Source organism: Idiotropiscis lumnitzeri, chromosome 1 (assembly GCF_059441095.1).
Source record: "Idiotropiscis lumnitzeri isolate Australia: NSW breed Sydney's pygmy pipehorse chromosome 1, RoL_Ilum_1.0, whole genome shotgun sequence".
Classification (NCBI taxonomy): Eukaryota; Metazoa; Chordata; class Actinopteri; order Syngnathiformes; family Syngnathidae; genus Idiotropiscis; species Idiotropiscis lumnitzeri.
This window is the reverse complement of record NC_142391.1, coordinates 34,251,997-34,273,473: the sequence shown is the minus strand read 5'-3', so window position 1 is coordinate 34,273,473 and position 21,477 is coordinate 34,251,997. Positions and strand designations below refer to the sequence as shown.

Below are 21,477 nucleotides of genomic sequence, written 5' to 3'. Positions count from 1 at the left end.
GGATGAACTAAAGTGGACCAAGACCATGGCCCCAAGGGACAACTTCGGACAGACTAGCAGGGTAGGAGGAGCAATTGTTCCATCCATCCATCTTCTGTACCACTTCTCCTCACTAGGGTGGCGGGGGGTGCTGGAGCCTATCCCAGCTATCTTCAGGCAGTAGGCGGGGGACACCCTGAGCTGGTTGCCAGCCAATTGCGGGGCACACAGAGACGAACAACCATCCGCGCTCACACTCATACCTAGGGGAAATTTAGTGTGTTCAATCGGCCTGCCATGCATGTTTTTTGGAATGTGGGAGGAAACCGGAGGAAACCCACGCAGGCACGGGGAGAACATGCAAACTCCACACCGGATGGTGTTGGATGGTAAGAAGTTCAGAACACATGTTGACATTTTCATTCCAACCAAGAAGTTGGACAGCAGAAAATCGTGTTCGTTGTAATGTCCTTCCTGTGGAGAGCAGCAACACCACCTCCACGCTCTTTTATGACAAGGTTGACGAATGTTGCTGAATCTAGTAGTTCATGTCCTTTTTCCATTCTGAGAGTCACTAAGTATTATTTCCAGATCAGAGAGGCGCTGATATTGTGGTTCAGGTGATTCTGTCCAGGTAGACTGATTGAGAGCGTTTAGTTTGCTAGAACTAAAGGTAATGAGTGCAGTGTCGCTAAAGACGTCATTAAGATGAGATGGACATGTCAGTTGTCTTTCTTCACACATAGTCACTGACTGATTGATGTAGCTGTAGTCACGCTTAAACTCTCTCTCGATCATTCTGTTCAGACAGGAAAAAAACAACAAGTAAATAACACGTAAAATAATTTCCAATCCAATATTGTTGAACAAACCTCTCCCTCATGCCACTAAAGCTGTTTCCAATTATTAAGACGAGTGACAGACATTTCGGACTCCAGTTCTTCCAAAGGAGGTTGTTGTACAGTGCTTTCCCACAATGCATGAGATAAAAGAGCGTGGGTTTAGTGGCCAGTCGTTTCCCCTCCTGCATGTCATAGGATGAAATTATTGGACTTAATAATAACAAATATACATAAGTGCCTAAGTATACTGACCTCATTATCTGTGAGTACAGTCAGACCCAACTCTCTGAGTATATCTTTTTCTCCAGAGGAGAAAGCAGGATCAAAAACAAAACAATCTTTTAACGGAATCTGGGAGAAACACATTCAGTTGGGTTAGTATGTTTGGACATAAGTAACATGACATTACATGGCGAATAACATCAATATATATTTACACCTTAGCTGCATCCAGGAGAAGGAGCATTATGGCCAGCTGATAACGAGCAGACACACATGAGGAAAAGGTGCCCAGGCCATAACACACACACTCAAGTGGACATATTTTGGCATCTATTCTCTCTGGCACCTGCCCTAAAGAAACCTCAGTGTGTTTTTGGTTCAGTGATACTGCGGCCAACATCTGATCTGGAGAGAAAAGTGGAGATACCATTGGAGACAACAATGGTCACTCGCTTCTGTTGTTTCTGCTTCTTGGTATTAGAATTATTGAGAAATTTCTTGTTTCTTTAATCAAGAGACTCACCTTTCCATTCTTTCCAAAACCCTTCGCATCTCATTTCAGCCCTGCAGAAAATAAAAAAAAGTCATCATAGAAGTCTGAAATCATTTTAATAAAGCATATTCTGTTCAGCATCACTCTATGTAACATTCTTACACTGTTTCTTTTATTCTTTTCATAGTTTTTCCAGCATCCAGTGGCTCATTGCAGTGTGCTGGCGACATAAGTACTGACTTTAAATTTCTGGATGCGCCTTTTCGTCGGCGTTGCACCTGCCATTCACCGCCTTTGTCAGACATCTAGATTTTAACTAAATTTAATTCGAATATAAAAATGCAACGCATAAATGTCTACTGTTTAACTAACACTTTTCCTTAAGTCGCTAAGAACGTAGGTGACGCATGGGAATATTTTTGTGTGACACCAGTTTTCTACTTCCGGTGTGATGGTGAATTGGGGGCTTAATAATATTTAATAATGATTTTAAAAAATACCTGTAATGGACAGAAAACTCTTAAGATAAATCATTTTTCATTTCATAATTTGTACAGAATTTTATTTTTAAGGACGTGGGCACAAAGGATTTTTTTTCTCCCGGAAGTACTAGTGTGCTCGTGTGCAGTACGTCAAGAAGCTAGTTAACCTTAGCTATCGAATCTTGTTTACTGCTGCAAGAAAGAACATGTTAATCTAGATTTTCAAGAAATAGGTAATGACTTTGACGAACTTAAAGCAAATATATACGTTTTTTGAGTTTTATTTTCCGACACATAAAAAACGCTGGTGCGCTATATTTTTCTTCACGTTCTATAAATTGTGTTTTATTTGTATGCAGGTTTCTTGTGACGTCTCCTGTTAATGATAATAAACAATTCAGATAGATACGAGCTTCTTGATTTTTACCATTTTTAATTCAAACATAAATGTCTGCTCTTTTGGATATCGATATAATGGCTGTTTACGGACATACCTATTGATCCTTGCTGGGTTTGTTTAATCATTCTTTTCAGAATGTCAATGTCACATTTGTATGGACGGAGGGACGCAGAGGAGGATGGTGTAGAGATTGAAAATTTCGAAATCACAGATTGGGATTTGGCCAATGAGTTCAACCCAGACCGCCGCAGACACAGACAGACCAAGGAGCAAATGACTTATGGCATCTGGGCAGAAGGGGACTCTGATGAGGATGCACGACCCAGTTTTGGAGGAAAGAGGTAAGTCATCAACCCACCATAATCATCCCAAGTTAGCAAAAAAATAGAAAACTGTTTTTAAAGAATAAAACAATAAACTACGTGTTTCTTTTTGTAGATCTAAAGACTATACAGCTCCAGTGAATTTTGTGAGTGCGGGATTAAGAAAAACTGCATCTGATGAAAAACAGCAAAGAGATGAAGAAGACGGCTCTGAGAATTCTGATGATGACACTCCTTCTGCACCCCCGCCTCCTCAAGTGCCAACGACTAAAAAGTTTCAAAAGGTAAATTACTGTTTCAGGGTATGTTTGTTTTGCACTACTGTGCATAATCTAGCAGGATTTTATAGTAGTGGTTTTTAATTGGTGGATCGGAACCCAATAGTTTGTCACTGAACCATTTTAAGTGGGTTGCAACCAGCAAGTAAATAATTCCAGTTATCTGTATTAATTTTTTTTCAGAACACTACTGAGGCATAGGTTCATACCAGCCGTAGGAAATGTTACTCCTTTGAGCTCTAGTCACTCGCTATAATGTAAACAAATAGAGTGCGGCTCAGTTTTTGGCTAGTGAATAATATATGCTTTTGGCTGTATGTGAAACTCATTTGAAACTGCGTTTAAAAATGTAACGATGTATTTGCTAATGCTTCTATAAAATGGGTGTACAAGATGCAGGTCACGGGGTGACATCAGTTGAGAACCATTGGTACAATATTGCTTGTGGTAAAACATATGTGTTGTTTTTTTTGTTTTTGTCTAGGGTAATTTCCGTGGAAACCAGTCTCAAAGATTTGCAGGGGGTATACAGGCTGGACAAGGAATTGGGTCCTGGGAGAAACACACCAAGGGAATTGGTCAAAAACTGCTGCAAAAAATGGGCTATCAACCAGGCAGAGGCTTGGGAAAGAATGCCCAAGGTATGTATAATGTGCATGTGTGGGGTGATTACAATGTACAATTTCTGATCATTTGGCTTTTGAATGTTTCAGGCATTGTCAATCCCATTGAGGCGAAGGTTCGGAAAGGAAAAGGAGCTGTGGGTGCTTATGGCAATGAACGAACCCAACAAAGTCTTCAAGATTTTCCGGTGGTTGACTCGAATGAGGAGGAGGAAAAGGTAACAGGATAATGGTCTTGGCATTCAGATCTTCACTCTTAATAATTGTGCCAGTTTAATTTAATCCAACACTGTTATGACATTCTATATCATCCGTCTCTTTAGGAGTTTCAGAAGGAACTTGGACAGTGGCGTAAAGATCCGGCAGCCACTGGAGCAAAGAAGAAACCCAAGTACTCCTACAAAACTGTTGAGGAACTGAAGGCCAAAGGCAAACTTGCTGGACGCAGCATGGGCACGGCTGCTGGAGAGCTAGCACAAGTCAAGGTAAACTAATTATCCCTTTTATTTAAGACTTGCTATACTAGCTTCAGAATGCAATGTAGAAAATAACCTCTTGAGACTGGAAGTAAACACGATCTGCAATAACGTTCCTCCTCAGTTTCCTTCATCTGATCTATCTTCCCATGTGTAGGTAATTGACATGACTGGTCGAGAGCAAAAGGTATATTCCAGTTACAGTCAGATGTCCAACAAGCACAGCATACCAGAAGACGGTCCGCCAACCACGTCCATGCGTGATCAGAAGGGATCCGGCTTTGGACTTCCTGAGCTTGAACATAACCTTCAACTTTTGATTGACCTCACAGAACAAGACATATTACAGGTACAACTGAAGTTCTTACAGAGAGACACGCACACCAAAATCTATTGGCAGAATTATTTTCTGTCTATCAGTCATGACCAGTCTTACACTCCATCACATACCAACATCCGTATTATGGTCTCACATCCAACTGTGTAGTCAGCCCGCCGCCTGCAGCATGAAAAAGATGTGGTGGTGTCGCTGAGCCACGAGTCTCAGGCGTTGCAGACCAGGTTGGGAGAAGAGCAAGATGCTATCCGCAGAATGGAAGCGGTTCTGGCTTTGGTGGACCGTTTTCCTTCTGGAGAGACAGCACCGGGGGAGGGACCCTCGTTGCATGTATGTTGATTTTTGTTTTTTTGAGCATCGATGACAATAAATAAGATGTTCTACCACAATCCTGAATACATTTAAGAAATGCTTATAGAACATCAAATCAGTTGGGTTTTGATGTCAGCAGACCTTTAGTTGATTAGTGAAGCGCAAAGTTCAAAGCAAACATGGTGTATAAGCATTTAGCTGTTATGCTGCACACAAATAGGATAATCTGACAATGGAACTGAAGTTAGCCCCAAGTGCAAGTACCTTGTGCATTTATATCTAGGATAAAAAACATGTTTGTTTTTTATTACCTATGATTGTGGTCTTTTAGAGCATTTCTCTAATCACTTTTCCAAATTCGTGTTCTTGCAGTGTACATTCTTTTGGTAGTTTTAGTAAACTTTTTTTTTTTTTATTTCTCTACTTTGCTTAGAAATTTCTTAAATCTTTTTGCCTTTATACATTGTATTTTGCCTTTAAATGTTGCCGTTAATTGTGCCATATGCGAAGCACATTGACTTAGCTAATGTATGAAATGTACTATATAAATGAAGGTGCCTTATTTTTGTATTATTAAAAATATGTTCTTCATTGTACTTCCTTCAGGAGTGCGTCCGCATCTTTGAGACTTTACAGACAGACTATTATGAGGAATACAAGACAATGGGTTTGGCTGACTTGGCCGTAGCTGTCGTTCATCCTTTACTCAAAGAGAAACTTTTTTCCTGGGATCCGTTAAGGGTATGTGTCACTGGTTATGATGTAGCCCGGTAACTTTGTTTGGCCGCTGTCACACTCTCTTTTTGTTTGTTTCAGGACTCTTCTCATTGCTTTGAAGAAGTTGGTAAATGGAGGGTAATTCTCGAATCAAGAAACCTTATCAATAGTGGTCAAGATTCGAACATGGACCCTTACCACAGGTAAAAGCAAACACATTGAATAGCCTCGTCGATTTAGTTTGAAGTGGGATCTGTTTTTCTTCCATGTGTTGTGTTGTTCCAGGTTGCTGTGGGAAGTATGGATCCCAGTGTTGAGGTCATGTGTGTCCGGCTGGCAACCTCGTATGGTCGGGCCAATGGTGGACTGCGTTGATCTGTGGTCTCCTCTGCTTCCACCTTGGATCTCAGATTACCTGCTCGAGCAGCTTGTTTTACCTCGGCTACAGCGAGAGGCAAGACATATTTATAGGTCAAACCAATGTGCTGGTGATGAGAGCGGTGGATTTTGGTTGATTTTTAAATTTATGTTCAGCACTTTGTGTTGCATTTTTAAAACATGAATAGTGCTATACACATTACTTTGGATTTAACATGTGACTGTGTGCACCACCTGAAAACTGGGTTTTGTGATTAACAGGTGGATGCGTGGAACCCCTTAACAGACACAGTGCCCATACACTCATGGATCCACCCTTGGCTGCCTCTGCTCCAATCACGTCTTGAGCCTCTATACGCGCCCATTCGGAGCAAACTCGCAAATGCTTTGCAGCGGTGGCATCCCAGTGATGCCTCAGCACGCCTCATTCTGCAACCGTGGAAAGATGTTTTTAGCCCAGGAGCTTGGGAGGCCTTCATGGTGAAAAACATTATCCCAAAACTAGGTAATTCACTTCCTCTTCTCATTTTTGCCTTTTTAGCCTCTATTCTTTTTTTTTTTTTTTTTTTTTTTTTTATAAAATTGAGGTGTGATTGTGTCTATTTCCTCCTAAAGCTCTGTGTCTAGAAGAGTTGGTGATCAACCCTCACCAGCAACAAATGGAGCCCTTTCATTGGGTGATAGACTGGGAGGGCATGCTTTCCCCTTCTAGCCTGGTCTCCCTCCTGGACAAAAACTTCTTTCCAAAATGGCTCCAAGTAAGGAACTTTAACGATCAACGTATCTTTACACCTTACAGAGCCACATAACTACCAATTAGTCCACATTTGACTCTGTTGTGTCTGTTCACGATAGGTCCTGTGTTCATGGTTGAGCAACAGTCCCAATTATGAGGAAATCACCAAATGGTATCTCGGTTGGAAGACTATGTTCAGCGATGTCTTGTTGTCACAAACACTCATAAAAGAAAAGTTCAATGAAGCTCTGGACATCATGAACCGTGCTGTATCTTCAGGCATGGGTGGGTTTCAGGAATTACTTACACTACAAGGCCATGTCAAGATTTCATTCATTAAATATTGTTAAGAGTCGCAGCTGTTGTGTGACACAACTTACTATAACATGTTCTTCATGTGTACCCACAGGTGGATACATGCAACCAGGTGCTAGAGAAAACATTGCATATCTTACTCAGACAGAGAGAAGAAAGGACTTCCACTATGAAGCCATGCAAGAGCGCAGGGATGCTGAGAGTGTTGCTCACAGGGGTGCCAGCACGAGTGTACCTACAAACTTTAAAGATCTCATCCAAACTAAGGCAGAGGAGAACAACATTGTCTTTATGCCCATAGTGGCCAAACGGCATGAGGGCAAACAGCTGTACACATTCGGACGTATTGTCATCTACATAGACAGGGGAGTGGTATTTGTCCAAGGAGAAAAGACGTGGGTTCCCACATCTCTACAGAGTCTGATAGACATGGCTAAATGATTTTGAATACTGGTCCTTGTGTAAAGTTGAAGTAGAGTAAATTTTCTCTCTTTTTCAATTCCATCAAATAGCATCACAATAACGTTTGTAGACTTTTTAAAAAAATGTGTAAAATTTCAAATAAATGATTTTCCATCCATCCATTATCTGAACCGCTTTTCCTCACAAGGGTTATATGATTTTTTTTTGTTTAAAGCCATAGCAACAAATGACATACAAATTAAAAGCTGAACACATGATAAAAAGTAACCCAAAAATAGATTGAAATTGGTTATTAATTAGTTATTCATAGTGTGCACTCCAGATAATAGGACTACCAAACATTCAAAACGATCTCATCATATTGTAGTTTCCTGCTAATGACTTTCCTGCAGGTGGCAGTAGAAGACCGCACAATTCGAATTTGAGAATCTTTGGCACTGAACAGCTTCCGTCGGCCTCCGGCGAGCTGTTCCGTAAATTCGGAAACGTTGTGAGCAGTTCACATTTACATTTTTTGTAAGAGCAAGCCCATTTTGCAGAACATAAAGGTACGTAGGTGTGTGTAAAGTCTTAACCGTGTAACATTGTATATTGGTGTTTAATTTATTTCCATTAGATACAACACTATTAAGTGTTAAGCTATGTCTTAAAATGTACTAGCTAACTAGCATGACGCTTGTTAGCATGTAAATCCGTGAATTGGAAATGTAGTGCTAAATGTTTTTTGTTTCCCCACACTAACCACTCTAACTCATTTCCAGCTTAAAAATGTCTTCAGACGCACTGAAAAAACGAAAGGCGAAGGTTCTTCGCAACGAAGCAGGACCCCCCGAGGTGAAACGAGGCAGAGGTGACGGAGACCAGCAGGTAATTGAAACGAGCTCAGAAACTTTTTGACCTGATTTAAATTTGCGTTTGTTTTTAAGTGATGGCAACTTAGCGTACAAAACATCGTTCTTATTTGGGTACTTTTTGTGTTTAGTAAATGATCGTAAGTTTGGTGAGGAGAAGGGTGTATGGGGGGTCTCAAAGGTAGCACTGGGTGTGGATTAGCCGCTCGTGCTTTTATACAATTAGTGAGGGGGGGAAAAAAAGCTAAATTTAGTATGACATATCTTTTTTTTTTTTTCAGAATCTAATAATAAATAAATGTACTGCCGAATATGCGCCGTTAACGCCAGCAGTTTTAATTCTTATACAAAATATAGATATGGTTTAGATAATAAAAATAAAGTTGGTCAACTATAACAATTGAATTTCCTGTCAAATTGTAAATTGCAATAATAAGGATGACGAATTTACGAAGGAAATTGTATGGACTCAGTTCTCAAATACGTATACCTGGACTGCTTCTGCTCAGGGGATTCTTAATTGTACACTTGTAGTCATGGTGACAAGTAGAGCTGCCAGTCAAATATTTTTGGAATCGATATTGCATCATTTATTCAAATAATTGGATCCAATTTTATTTTGCATTAAAGTGCATTATAATGCCATATTTCCCCGATTACCGTTTATTAGCCAATAATTGCTTTTTATCAATTATTAAAAAACCCAACAAAAAACAACTAAACAATATCACACAAGTCAGAGGGATGGACATACTCACCAACCAATCGCAGTGCACACAGACGAACAACCATCCGCACTCAAACACATACTAAGGGGCAATTTCGAGTGTCCAATCAACCTACAATCCATGTTTTTGGAATGTGGGAGTCTCGGAGGAAACCCACGCAGATACAGGAAAATCATGCAAACTCCACACAGGAATCCCAGGGCTGGAAGAGAGCCCACGACCTCTGCACTGTGATCACTACATCGTGCTAACTAGTCGGCCACCGTGCCATCTTAAAATAATCAATTAATATTAAGATTGATTAGCTGTTGATTATTTTTGACACCTCTAGTTGCAGCAGCATAAATTCCGTAAGACAAGGGAAATGTAATGTTGGCATTCAATTATTTAGTACTTTATCTTTCAGTGTTGTAAGTGGATTTGTTTTTTGAATCCTACTGCTCTTCTTACAATAGTAAGAACAATCCCATCCACAGATGCAACAAAAAATATCTATTTTCATTAAAACCAGATTCTGGGGATAAGGTTTTATGGAATTTCATTTCACGGTCACAGTTAGCTAAATTATCAGTTATTATTAATATGAAATAGGTAGCCACCCCCCAAAAAGTCATTTGTAACAAGTTACATTTTGAATACAACTAAAAAATATAAAATCAGCAACACTATGTACTATTTGTAAACGAGAAAGACAACAGTTAAGTATTATTTACTTTATTTACTGTTGACCAACTGAACGACCAGCACAATAAAATACTCACCTGTCTATTTCTAGGACGTACGTGTCTACAATGAGGAGGTGGAACTTGACGGCCGGGACCATGAGGAAGACTTCCTCCAGTTTAAAGAATCATGCGAAGGTTTGGCCACTCTGATGGGTGAAATACAGAAGCTCAAAGCCAGTGGCGCAAAGGAGGGGGTGAGATCTACATTTATGTCATCAGTTAATTTCAGCTGTACCTTGTTAATACAATTACACATTTTTTTGTATTTTGTAACTTGTACCAGTGTGTGGCTAGTGTTGGGCATGATTTGAATTTGAACAATTCCACTTCTAATTTTGGTGTCTCATTTTGAAGTAGGTTCCAAATTATTCTTAATTTTGATTCTATTTGTGGGCAGGTCCAATAAGTTTGCATTATTTTAATTTGAAGTGTCCAAACTACATTGATCATTTTTTTAAAAAATAATTAGTCCGCGTCATAGACCACAGGTGTCAAACTCAAGGCCTGGGGGACAGATTTAACCTGTGACATCATTTAACGTGGCCCGCGAAGGCAAATCATGTGCATCAACGTCATGTTTCAAATTGCCTTTGATTATTACAACACTGAACTACAATGTGGCCCACGTCAAAAATAAGTTTGACAAATCTAATTTGGAATTAATCGTCTACATTTGTGGGAGTACTTTGTGGTATAATATGTGATGGCTAATAATGATTCTGAAAGTAAGATCATGGTTTTTGAACAAATCTGTTTTTAGTGTGTTTTTAAAAGGCCACTCGCTGGTAATATTTCTTGCAGTGTGCTGAGATTGAACGGAAACGCTTACAGAGCTGCAACCACTTCATGACTCTAAAAAAACTCAATCGTCTGGCGCACATGCGACTCAAAAGAGGCAGAGACCAGACCCACGAGGTAAGCGTATTGCTCCAAGTAATTGTGTACATATTTGGATTCACAAATTGATGATCAGTGCTATGCGGTGTGTTGGTGAACATAAATGTCAGTGCTTTGTTTTTGTCCCAAAAGGCAAAGCAGAAAGTGGATGTTCTGCACCTCCAGCTGCAGAATCTTCTGTATGAAGTTCTGCATCTTCAGAAGGAAATCAGCAAATGTTTGGAGTTCAAGTAAGCACCAAATACCTCCTTGACCGTAAATTCATTTCAGAGTCAAGTATAGTCAAATAAAGTGTTATTCTTACTTTGACTTGTTGGCTTATGTCTTTATAGTTTGTCTTCAGAAATGTGACTTAATTGGCATCTTTGTTGTGATCTCAGGTCGAAGCATGAGGAAATAGACTTGGTGAGCGAGGAAGAGTTTTACAAGGATGCGCCGCAGGAGATTTCTAGGCCACAACTCACCAAAAATGATCCGCACCAGCTCACACTGGCACGATTAGACTGGGAGCTTGAACAGAGGAAAAGGTACTTAAACATTTTTGCGCCGCCCTTCAGTTTATGCACAATGGCCTGAAAGTTCTGCACATCAAACTGAATGTTTATTTAATGATTGATGCAGGTTGGCAGTGACATACAAAGAGTCTCAGGCCACCAAGGAGAAGATTCAAAAGAGTATTGAGGTCAAGAAGGAACACCTGAGGAGCTTGCAGCCCGGCCTGAATGCCATCATGCAGGTGCCACATGTGGCTAATAACTTCCTCACCTGCAGTTTATTAGACTAATAGTCTATATCAGCAACCTTATGAATTAATTAACTTCTTCAAAAGTGCATCTTTTAAAATGATATCGTAGGAAGAATAGATAATTGTACATTTTGAATGTTTGTGCATCAAATACATTGAGAACGTTTTTCATTTTGAGTAACAGCAACTATCTATTTAGTTGTGTAGGTGCGTATTTGTAGAATGTCATTGTGGTTTTTTCTCCCTCTCCTTTGCAAAGGCGTCCATGCCAGTGCAAGAGTACCTTGCCGTGCCTGTCGAACAGACCCAGAAACACACAGAGATCGCTCAGCACCTGCCACCACCCCTCTATGTCCTATTTGTCCAAGCCAATGCTTACGGCCAAGCATGCGGTGAGGAAGCGTCTAAAACTCAGTGGAGTCCAGCTCACCCTTTTATATTAGTTCCTATACTTGGATTTTGAAGTGCAAAATTCAATTCTGAGTAATTTTCTCCTTTCATTCAGACAAGAACCTGAGCGTGTCAATCAGTGGAGATGTGGATGAGGCCAAAGCTATGTCCAAACCTCCAGAGGATTCTCAAGGTGAGGACATGAATACTTATGCTTGTCATTGTGTACCAGATATACACAGCCACTACAAGAAAAGCACACTTTGCACTCCTATTTTACTGATGCACTTATTCTGTCATGCAGATGATGACAGTGACTCAGATGCAGAGGAAGAGCAGGAAAAAACGGTGAGTCTTGGCTCATCTTAATCACACAGACACACACACGTGTTGGTGAGGTCTGCCAATGCTTCAGAAACACATCTCTGCAACTGTCACATAAAGTGTCCCTTAAGATCCAACTGTCACACTGAGGACAGATGTGTGACGAAGAAGGAATATTGATCACTTCCTACATAGAAATGGGTGCCAGCTGAGGGATTCTAGGTTTTATTTTATTTTTTTGACAGGAATGGCTGAAAAGCTTCAGCTTAACCACATTTGGATAGAATGGCGATTTATTGGGTTATGCCCTGTTTCTTTTCAAACTAAATACCTTAGAATCTTCCATACAATCAGTTACTGTAGAAGTAGATGTTTTGTCACTGTCCCGTATTCAGCTAAAGTGTAAATGTGGTTTCTGCGCGGGATTTTACAGAAGAGGAGACGGTCAACTGCTGGCGGCCAGCTGGATGACAAAAGACGAGAGATGCTCAAGAGGCACCCACTGTCCCTCTCTTTTGACCTGACGTGCAAAGGTAACTCATTTCACTTTGTTGAAGGCATTGAAACTCAGTCTTTATGAAATGGCATCATCTTGATCCCTCTGCTGGTGACTAACGGAAAACATAAAGCTGCATTGCAGGCTTTACTTTCCTTAAAGGGTAGCAGAGAGGTGAGAGACGGGGCATTCATCTTTGTGCTGCTGCAGCATTTCATTTTCTAATGAGTGCTCTTTGCCCAACTCTACTGCAATCTCTAAGACATTGTCTCTGACCAGATGTCTGCTGCCAGCTTCGCACGTCATTTGCTATGTCAGGGAGGTCATCATGACTCCATTGTGGTCCATCATAACCACACAGATGCGCTACTCTGTCCTAGTGGAACAACCCAGTGAATAATCCCCGTATCAAAGCGATTTTTGTAATTTACTAATATCTAATTTGTTTCAACAGATGGCAGCATCCTCTATCTCTACTTCTACTACCTGATAAATCTCAACGTCATGACGGTGAAAGCAAAGATTTCTGCCTCCACAGACCTCACCACAGCCATCAGTGCAGGGTATGTGCAAGTGTGTGTTTAGATTAAGCCTTCATCTCTCCACTGCTAATGAGAGCTCCATTGATAGGGAGCTGGTCAAATCTGAGACCCTTCTCAGCTGTCTGTACTCCAACGACCATGGAAGAGAAACACCCAATCCAGCCAACCGTTACCAGTTTGATAAAGTTGGGTAAGGAGGCCATGGCAGTTCTAACCACATGTGTCATTCGTTTAAGTTATAAAGTAACAATTTACAAACATCACATCACGTCCACAGGATTGCTTCTTTTGCCGACAATGTGGAGCAGCTGGGTCATCCCTACAAGTGGGTTCAGAATCTTGGAGGATTACATTTTCCTAGTGATACCTCTGAGGTGCGTGAAATAAATCTCAAACTTAAAAATGGACTTTCCTCATGTAGCGCTATATGTACACCATATGGTGCCCAAAGTGCTTTACAAAGCCTCACATTCAGCAATTCACACACATTCATACACCAATTGGAGGCGGCTGCCGGGTCCACTGGGAGCAAATTTGGATTCAGTGTCTTGCTCAAGGACACATCAACATGGTCACCGGCGTTGGAAATCAATCCGACAACCTACATGGATCTATCAATGCGAGGTTGTTTGTCACTAGGCATTTTCCATTTTTTTAAAAACTTTTTTTTATTTTGTATTGTCAAGAAGAATAAGTCGACAGATTTTATTTATTTATTTTTGTGCACGCCTGCCTTTTTCATTTTTTACCAAGCAGTTTGTTTCATAGTCGGGATTGCTGTATTATAATTTCCTCTTGATATAAACATTTAATTATGCAATAAAAAATAAAATGCCTTTTTTATCAATGATAACAAATTTATGCTCATAAAGTGACTTGATAATTTTCCTGGCGGTTGATTCAAGTTTTATTTCTTGCTGCTTATTTCTGCAGGGTGTGCTTGTGGGCAGTTCTTTGAGTGCTAGCCATATGGAGAACACCATGAAGCTCCTGAGGGGGAGGGTCTTGTCCCGCTTGGCTCTACATAAGCAGTTTGCCTCTTTAGGTAAAGTAAAGCAACCATCGGCCGTGTACATTAAGTGGTCCTAATGAAAAGCTGTTCAATTGTGGCTGACCTTTTTCGTCTCTCCACAGAGCACAACATCATCCCCGTCACCAGTGAGTGTTTGCACCTTTTTCCAGCCAAGATTATTTCCAGATTAGCTCAATGGACCACCATTACCTACGAGGAGTACATGGTATGCACACACACTCAAGATTACCCCTATGCTGTAAGGACAAATAAACCTCTTGTTTGATCAGTTTTGAGGTGCATACTGTATGCAGTGTCCTAAATAACTGGATGATGCCTAGTAAGAATAACTGTTTTCATTCAGTTAATGTGTGATCTGCAATGGATTTATTTCATGCTTTTGAAAATGTGGGAAAAGCTTTGGAAAGGCCTTTCATTTTGTTTCAAAGTTCTGGTGCACCAAGTGAGGCTCATAAAATGAGGTAGCTATAGATGATTGCACAAAAAAGGGAACCAGTACATATTTTCAGTTTCTCTGTTTTTGTGGCCAGGTGTGGGAATGCTTAATGTAAAAAAAAAAAATGTTTTTCTTTCTTCTTCAATCATGTCCTTTTAAAAGCCCCTCTAATCTCTCTGCTAGGATTTGACATTTACACGTCATGTGACTGACGCTGGTCTGGCAAAAGAGACGGATATGTATTTCTCTGGAGTTGTTGAGAGAGGCACAGGTAACCATCTTTTTTATTGTTTCTTTCAAATACAGTTTTTTTCCCCCACTTTATATAACTGTGAACCTCTCATATGATATTTTGTAGCTCGTCTCCAGGCTGCAGTAGTGCTGAATCCTCGTTACCCAGAAATCTCCCCTCTCTTCTCCCTCTCCCTTAACTGGAAGGGAGAGCGCAGCGGGCGCACTGATGACAACCTTCGGGTAAAATCATTTTATAATCTGCCGCAAACAAAAAAAACAAGCTCACTCATATCTTTTGGTTCTAGGCCATGGAGAGTGAGGTGAACGTGTTCAAAAACGAACTGCAGGGGCCACGTCCAGGCTACCAGCTTTTGACCAATCAGATTTCACGCTTGTGTGTGTGTCTGGATGTCTACCTAGAGACTGAAGAACAGGATGATGGTGTGGAAGGACCACGGGAGTTCCCCCGTGAAAAGATGTGCCTGCGTACTGTCAAGTGTGTACTTCATAGAATAAAATCTCCCAATCTTTGATGTCCACTTATATCTGACTTGTGGTCTTTTTTTATTTTATTTTTTTTTTTATTTTATTTTTTTTCTCTCCTCTCACAGGGGTCCAAATCGTCTGAAGCCATTCAAATACAACCATCCTCTGGGCCTCTTCAGTCATCGCTAAAAGTTGACTTGCCATTCCTCTTAGAATTGTTAACCCGTTACCGCTATTTGAAGCATTTTAGACCAGCTGTAGACGTTAAAAAAATGTAATGATATTGGGAAATAAACTGATACCTTATTTTCTTGCAAAAAAATGTGTCCGAGCTGTGATGTCTAAATTGACTAAATTTTCCATTCTCTCTACACCCCATTCTTGTGCTATTTATAGAACATAAGCTTGCCTTTTATTCACCGTGTGATGTATGCACATTGTGTTCATTGACTGCAGCTACAAAAGGTTATCCAGGGCAATTAAGTACATTTCAATTTTGTGTTTTTCATTGTATTAATTAGCCACACTGAGATCTAATTACCGAATGATAACGTGGCAGACATTGTTTCAATGTCTGCTGGTTTCCCGTGCCAAAAGCTTATCCATAAATGGACACCCCAGCTTTATTGACTTCTTGTTTTTTAAGATTGTTATCCAGAAATGTATTTTTAACTTGCACACCAAAGCTGTTTTTCAATTACTATAGAAATAGTCATGAGAGGACAACAAGGCAGTGCCACATTGTGCCTTCTGTCGTGTGTCAATGCTGTGATGGAAATAGGCACCTAAATTTGAAATTGAGTTGTGGCATTATGCTGCACTGCTCCTCTTTTATACATGAGCAAGTTTTGCAGGACGTGAGGACGGGTGCAGTGTCTCCACCCCTTCTCCTTCCACTGCAATGCAGGCAACTCTTGCTGCATTTACCTTTTAGACTTGACATTTCCTTCCACGAATCTTCACCTCTTTATAGCCGATGATAAGTCTCCCCTGCCGACTTAAGCCACGCAATTTTGTTTTCATCCTTTATTTTTGTTTTGTGTTGCATATTTAGCAGGTTGATACATATCACACTACTTTCAGTGCATCGCAGGTCAGAGAGGTGAGACATCTCACCTGTGAAGAGAAACATTAAAGTGCACAAGCATCTAAGTCTGTCTTACTAATCTTTCTAACATAGCAAATATAATATAGATATTTGTATATAGTTTATTTAAATATATTATTTGGGGTCATTATGTTCAGCTTGGCTTCTGGCCTTGAAGGCTAGTGCAGGTACAGTGTAAATGCACTGAATATTGAAAGGCAGCTGTCACGTTCACTTAAAGAGCTTGATATTTGACATCAGTGTTGCCCATAGACATAATAGCATGAAAGGTGCGTATATGGGAAGTAAGTCAATAAAAATAAAGATTGCTTATGCTTGAGCATCTTTCCTGCTCACAACTATAATTTTTTTTTTTTGTCCACTCCACTTCACTTATTGGCCTTCTCCTCCTTCTTGTCTTTGGACTCAGTGCCAGGAGATTTCGCCACCTTCTCCGTCTTGCCTCCGTCGGCAGTTCCTTTATTGGTCTCCTTTTTCTCTTCTGGTTTCTCAGGTTCAACTTTAGGGGAAGGTTTCTCGTCTTGTTTCTTATCTGGCTCTGCCTTTGTCGGTTTAGGAGTTGATGGCTTCTCCTCAACTGATGGAGGAGAATCCTCTTTAGGTTTTGAGGCCGGAGCTTTGTTGTCAGCAGGCTTTGGAGTTTCTTCCTTCTTTAACACCTCAGTTGTTTGGCTGTCTTTCTTGACATCAGGTTTGTCATCCTCCTTTTTATTCTCTGCTTCCTTCTCCTTGTTCTCCATTTCCTTTACTGGTTGTTCCACCTTTTCATCTTTAACTGTTGCGTCCCTCTTTTCGTCTTTAACAGGCACAGGCTTTTCTCTTTTCTCCTCTTTAGTGTCGTCTTTGGACGCAGCGGCTGGCTTGACCTTCTCCTTCTCCGGAGATTCAGGTCTCTTGGGAGGGGGAGATTTGGAGCGTGGGGATTTGTTCGGAGGAGATTTGGATTTGGGTGATTTGGATTCTGGTGATTTGGGGGGAGATTTAGGTTGAGGAGAATTTGATACTTTCTCTAGTGGTTTGGTGGGAGATTTTGACTGAGGAGAATTCGGGACTTTCTCTGGCGATTTGGCAATCTCTTCTTGCTCACCCGCGTCCTCTCTTTTGTCCTCCACCTTTTCCTCGACTTTGTTTTCTTCCTTTTTGCCTTCATCCTCCTCCTCCTCCTTGTTAACCTCCTCACCTTCTTCCTCCTCTTCTGTCACCTCTGTGACCTGGGTTTCATCTGTCTGCTCTTGAACAATCACTTTATCTTCTTTCACTTTTAGATGTGCTGAAATTCCAATATCAAAGTAGGAGTAGGAACTTCCTGGCACAAGACGACTCTCTTCTCCCTCTAGTAGCTTCCTGGTTTTGGAGACAACGTGGAAGCTTTGATTATCACGAGGCGTGTTATGATTGACGTGCATTAATATATGAGGGCACCAACCTGTAAGCTGCTATTTCAATATCGAGAGCCATCTTCACATTCAGAAGTTCCTGATAGTCTTTTAGCTGGCTGGCCATCTCCCATTTTGTATTTTTCAGCTCAGAGTCCAGATGATTGATGGTGTCCTGAAGATTAGATTCATGAAAAGACAGACAGATTTCACATCCCCGTGCCTTTTGTTTTTTTTATGGTGAGATGTCTGTATTTGTGGTTGTCTTGCCTGAAGTGAGTCGAGGTCATCCTGATGTCTGTCGTCGCTCTCCAAACGCTGCCTCTCTAGGGACTCCTTGGTTCCTCTGAGGGTCTCCAGCTCAATGGTGCGACTTTGGAGCTGACGACGGTATTCCACAATCTCCTCTTGGCTCCCCCGGATGGCATCTTGGTTGGACCTTGCCGCCTCTGTCAGACGCTCCACACGCACTATACAAACCAATGTTTAATTGTGTCACGATGCACACCAAAATGTCAACTAAACACACCATATTTGAGTGTGTTGTAGTTTTCCTACTTCCTGTCCAGTATGTGTCTAACCAAGCATCCTGCCCAGTCCCCTCTTGTAAGCGTGAATAAGCCTCACTGCTGCAGTCAGCATGACATCACATACAGTAGACAAGGTCATACTGCCAACTGTGTTTGTTGCGTACCAAACAGATCAGCAGAATGCATCTTTCTACACGACGTAAGCCTTGGAAATAGAACATTTATACTTACACCTAACACACACTCCTCAAAATACTGCTATTGGACTTGGATGCTTATTTTTCACCCATCTGTCTGATAATAAGAATATTGGTCTAGCAGGCTGTGTATGCAGGCGCTTGGTGCATATTATTGTAGCTTGAGTCAAGTTAATCAGGAGATGAAAGTCACGTGTCCTTGCTTTCTTCCACGCCAACATAAGCATTAGGTGAGACAACATTGATTGTGACCTTGAAGCACTTCTACTGTATTTGTTCAGGTTCAAGGTTAAACAAATTATGTTATATTGTTGGCTATCTTTGTAGAATCTCATTTGTGTGTTTTCTTGCTAGTCTGCTATGCTGCCTACGTGTGCTTGGTTGGTGGTCTTTTAAACTGTCAAGTCATGCACACTAGGGATGGGCGAGACCAGGTATCGATCCGATACAGGTCTTATTTCAAAGTATCGGGTTCTCAAACAGGATGCTGATACCAGTCACTAATATTTAAGTAGTAGTTACTACATTGCGTTCGTTTGACACATCGGTGCGTCAGGAATACAAAAGCGGTCGTTGTTCATAAATATTTATCATTGGATTCATAAAAAATATACATATACCATAAGTGTTAGTGTTATTGATATGCAGTATTGGTATCAGAGAATGCTCATACTGTTATCAGTCTGAAAAAAAAAACGTATCATCCCTTTTGCCAACCTCTTAGTTCAGCATGACGAACAGAGCATATGTACATCACAGGTATGAAACTCAGGGCCTGGGGGCCCAATGTGGCCACCACATAATTTTATGTGGCCAGCTAAAGCAAATAAAGTGTTTACGTTTCCGTCTTCATGGATTCGTTCTTTTCATTTTGCCAGAAAATAGGTGCTAAAATTGCAATTCTTCTTCCCTTTCAAAACATTTCGTTTCGCTAAATCCCTTTGTTGTTACTTAAACATTTGCTTTCTAGTTTCCACAATTATCCAATTTTTCTGACTTCAAATTTGTTGTTAGCAACATACTGTATATGATAATCAAATGCACTAATGTGGCCTGTGATGAAAATGAATTTGACACCTCGGTACTGCACGCATCTGTTATCCCTGGAAAGAATGTTTTGGAACACTTACTCCCAATGGGCCAGCATTACCTTTGAACCAGTCCTCGGCTTGTGTGGCGTTCTTGATTGCTTGGCGGTCGAGCTGTGCGCGGATCTCCCGCAAAGCTTCAGTCACGTCCAGTTTGGACGAGTCACGCAGGTCAAAATTCATCTAAACATATCATATGGAAAGCTGTATGAGCATTTATTTGAAATCCCAGTAGTACGCTGAATTGTCAGTGTAGCAGTCAACTTTTTGTCCTCACTAGTGAGACAATTCAGCGCACAAGTAGATGGACGAGGACCTGCTAATAGAACAACTAGATGTTACTAGTGAAAACATCTGTGCCATATTAGTACTACTTGTGAAGCACTGCACCATGTCACTATTTCTACTAGTTGTCAACTAGTGCAAGATTTTGCCTCCTTAATGTTGTTCTACAAGCGCACAGAAATGTCTGGCAATATTGGTAAAAGTATCTCTATTAAGGTGGTTGGTCAATTTGTGTGCCCTTAGTGTTCAACTCGTGTGCAGAAATGTCATATGGTAGTGGAAAAACATCACTACTGGTAAGATGTAGTCATTCTAGTAGAGCATCCTAGTTGTTCTATTAATGTGCCTACTATAGTGGAAAGCAGTAGTGGAAAAAAACTAGCGCGACTCTCGTGCGATTGAACGTCACTATAGTAAGACTGTGCACCGTACACTGTAAGAAATGGGGAGTGATATTTACTTGAAAAATTCTAGTAAAGTTATTTCACTCAGACATTCTAAGTAAATTTTACATGAATTGTTTTTCAGTAACTTTCACTAGTTTATTGAATTAAAAAACACTAAAGGGAGGTTAGTTTTTACTTTCTCACATAGCTGATTTCATACACAAGGTTACGCAATGTGATTGAGGATTGAACCGAAAACCTCCAGATTGGCTCTGCAACTTGGGGAGAGTACATTGCTGGTACCTCCAAAAGGAAGCAAAAATAAATCCGTTGGTAAGATTCAGAGGTTTGCACCAGACACCAAAAGTATACTAACGGACCGTCGCAGGATTTTTCAAGTGAATATCACTCCCAATATTTTACAGTGTAGTCGCTCAATCAGTGCGCTCTCGTAGAACATCGAACTAATGCTTGTACCACCTGCGCGCCTTGAATCTGAGCGAGGAGCTCGCCCACTTCTTCCTCGTGGTTCTTCTTGAGGAAGGCGGCCTCTTCGTCCAGGGCTCGGAGCTTCCTGTCCAGCTCCATTCGGGCCAGCTGGCACTCGTCCACGTACTTCTTCATGGCCCGCGCGGCCGCGTCCAACTCCTCCCGACTGCGCGTCTCCTCTTCCAGACGGACCCGCAGCTGCTGGATGTCCTCCTCCAGGCGTTCATACTCAACGGCCGCGCGACCCTTCTCCCTGCCTAGCTGCCGCATGAGCTCACGTAGGTCGTCCAGCTCCCGCTCGTAGTGCTCCCCCACTGAGGTGCGACCGCTTTGGTTCTGCCGCAGAGCCTCCGCTTCCGCCTCCAGGTTGCGGTTGTGCATCTCCAGGCTGCGCACCTTGTCGATGTAGCCGGCGAAGCGGTCGTTGAGCGCCTGCAGGATCGCCTTCTCGCTCCTACGGGACATGTCACCGTTGAAGGCGTCCATACTGTCCCCGGAGGACGGTTGGCTGTGAGCGAGACGGCGGCGCTGAGAGTGGAAGCCGCTGGAGGACACCGAGACTGGTCGGGCTTTGCGGAGCCCGCTCGGGCCAAAAAAGTGGCTCTCCACCGTGAAACTCATGTTGGGGACTGCAGCAAGAGGGGGGAGTGCTCGCTTTATATATGAGGGCAGGGGAGGGAATGTCACTAGTCAGCACCAAGGCTGTTTAAAGAGACACCTTTTACTTAAAGTAAGCCTCCATTTGTATCTATCCTAGTCAAATTATATTTTCTCAAACTTTTTTCAAGCAAGTGC

At 41.4% G+C, this 21,477-nt stretch overlaps 4 protein-coding genes across 4 annotated transcripts; 2 read left to right on the top strand and 2 right to left on the bottom strand.

Annotated features, from left to right (window-relative positions):
* Positions 1-360: 360 nt before the first annotated feature.
* Positions 361-1,946, bottom strand: srrd (SRR1 domain containing). Its single transcript, XM_088297163.1, has 6 exons — positions 1,699-1,946; positions 1,567-1,607; positions 1,261-1,448; positions 1,074-1,172; positions 852-1,003; positions 361-778 (listed from the first exon to the last, which is right to left on the bottom strand). Exons 1-6 carry the CDS (start codon positions 1,839-1,841, stop codon positions 526-528), a joined length of 876 nt encoding a protein of 291 aa, XP_088153289.1. The 5' UTR covers positions 1,842-1,946; the 3' UTR covers positions 361-525.
* Positions 1,947-2,119: 173 nt separating this feature from the next.
* Positions 2,120-7,493, top strand: tfip11 (tuftelin interacting protein 11). The gene is made up of 15 exons (XM_088297109.1): positions 2,120-2,251; positions 2,553-2,759; positions 2,857-3,025; positions 3,504-3,660; positions 3,733-3,860; positions 3,966-4,127; positions 4,276-4,467; positions 4,606-4,785; positions 5,374-5,508; positions 5,584-5,687; positions 5,770-5,938; positions 6,124-6,367; positions 6,478-6,620; positions 6,718-6,883; positions 7,008-7,493. The coding sequence occupies exons 2-15, from the start codon at positions 2,554-2,556 to the stop codon at positions 7,352-7,354; spliced, it is 2,502 nt and encodes an 833-aa protein (XP_088153235.1). The 5' UTR covers positions 2,120-2,251; position 2,553; the 3' UTR covers positions 7,355-7,493.
* Positions 7,494-7,720: 227 nt separating this feature from the next.
* thoc5 (THO complex 5) lies at positions 7,721-15,549 on the top strand. The gene is made up of 20 exons (XM_088297150.1): positions 7,721-7,884; positions 8,098-8,203; positions 9,691-9,834; positions 10,442-10,555; positions 10,670-10,767; positions 10,918-11,064; positions 11,159-11,273; positions 11,542-11,674; positions 11,788-11,865; positions 11,977-12,020; positions 12,430-12,529; positions 12,947-13,055; positions 13,123-13,224; positions 13,312-13,408; positions 13,968-14,079; positions 14,169-14,272; positions 14,687-14,774; positions 14,862-14,977; positions 15,043-15,233; positions 15,349-15,549. Exons 2-20 carry the CDS (start codon positions 8,105-8,107, stop codon positions 15,410-15,412), a joined length of 2,055 nt encoding a protein of 684 aa, XP_088153276.1. The 5' UTR covers positions 7,721-7,884; positions 8,098-8,104; the 3' UTR covers positions 15,413-15,549.
* Positions 15,550-16,234: 685 nt separating this feature from the next.
* Positions 16,235-21,316, bottom strand: LOC148344354 (neurofilament heavy polypeptide-like). The gene is given in 5 exon segments (XM_088297081.1): positions 16,235-17,675; positions 17,758-17,859; positions 17,862-18,177; positions 19,585-19,705; positions 20,674-21,316. Coding segments are annotated over 5 exon segments (2,145 nt in total). The 5' UTR covers positions 21,304-21,316; the 3' UTR covers positions 16,235-16,699.
* Between the last annotated feature and the right edge of the window lie 161 nt (positions 21,317-21,477).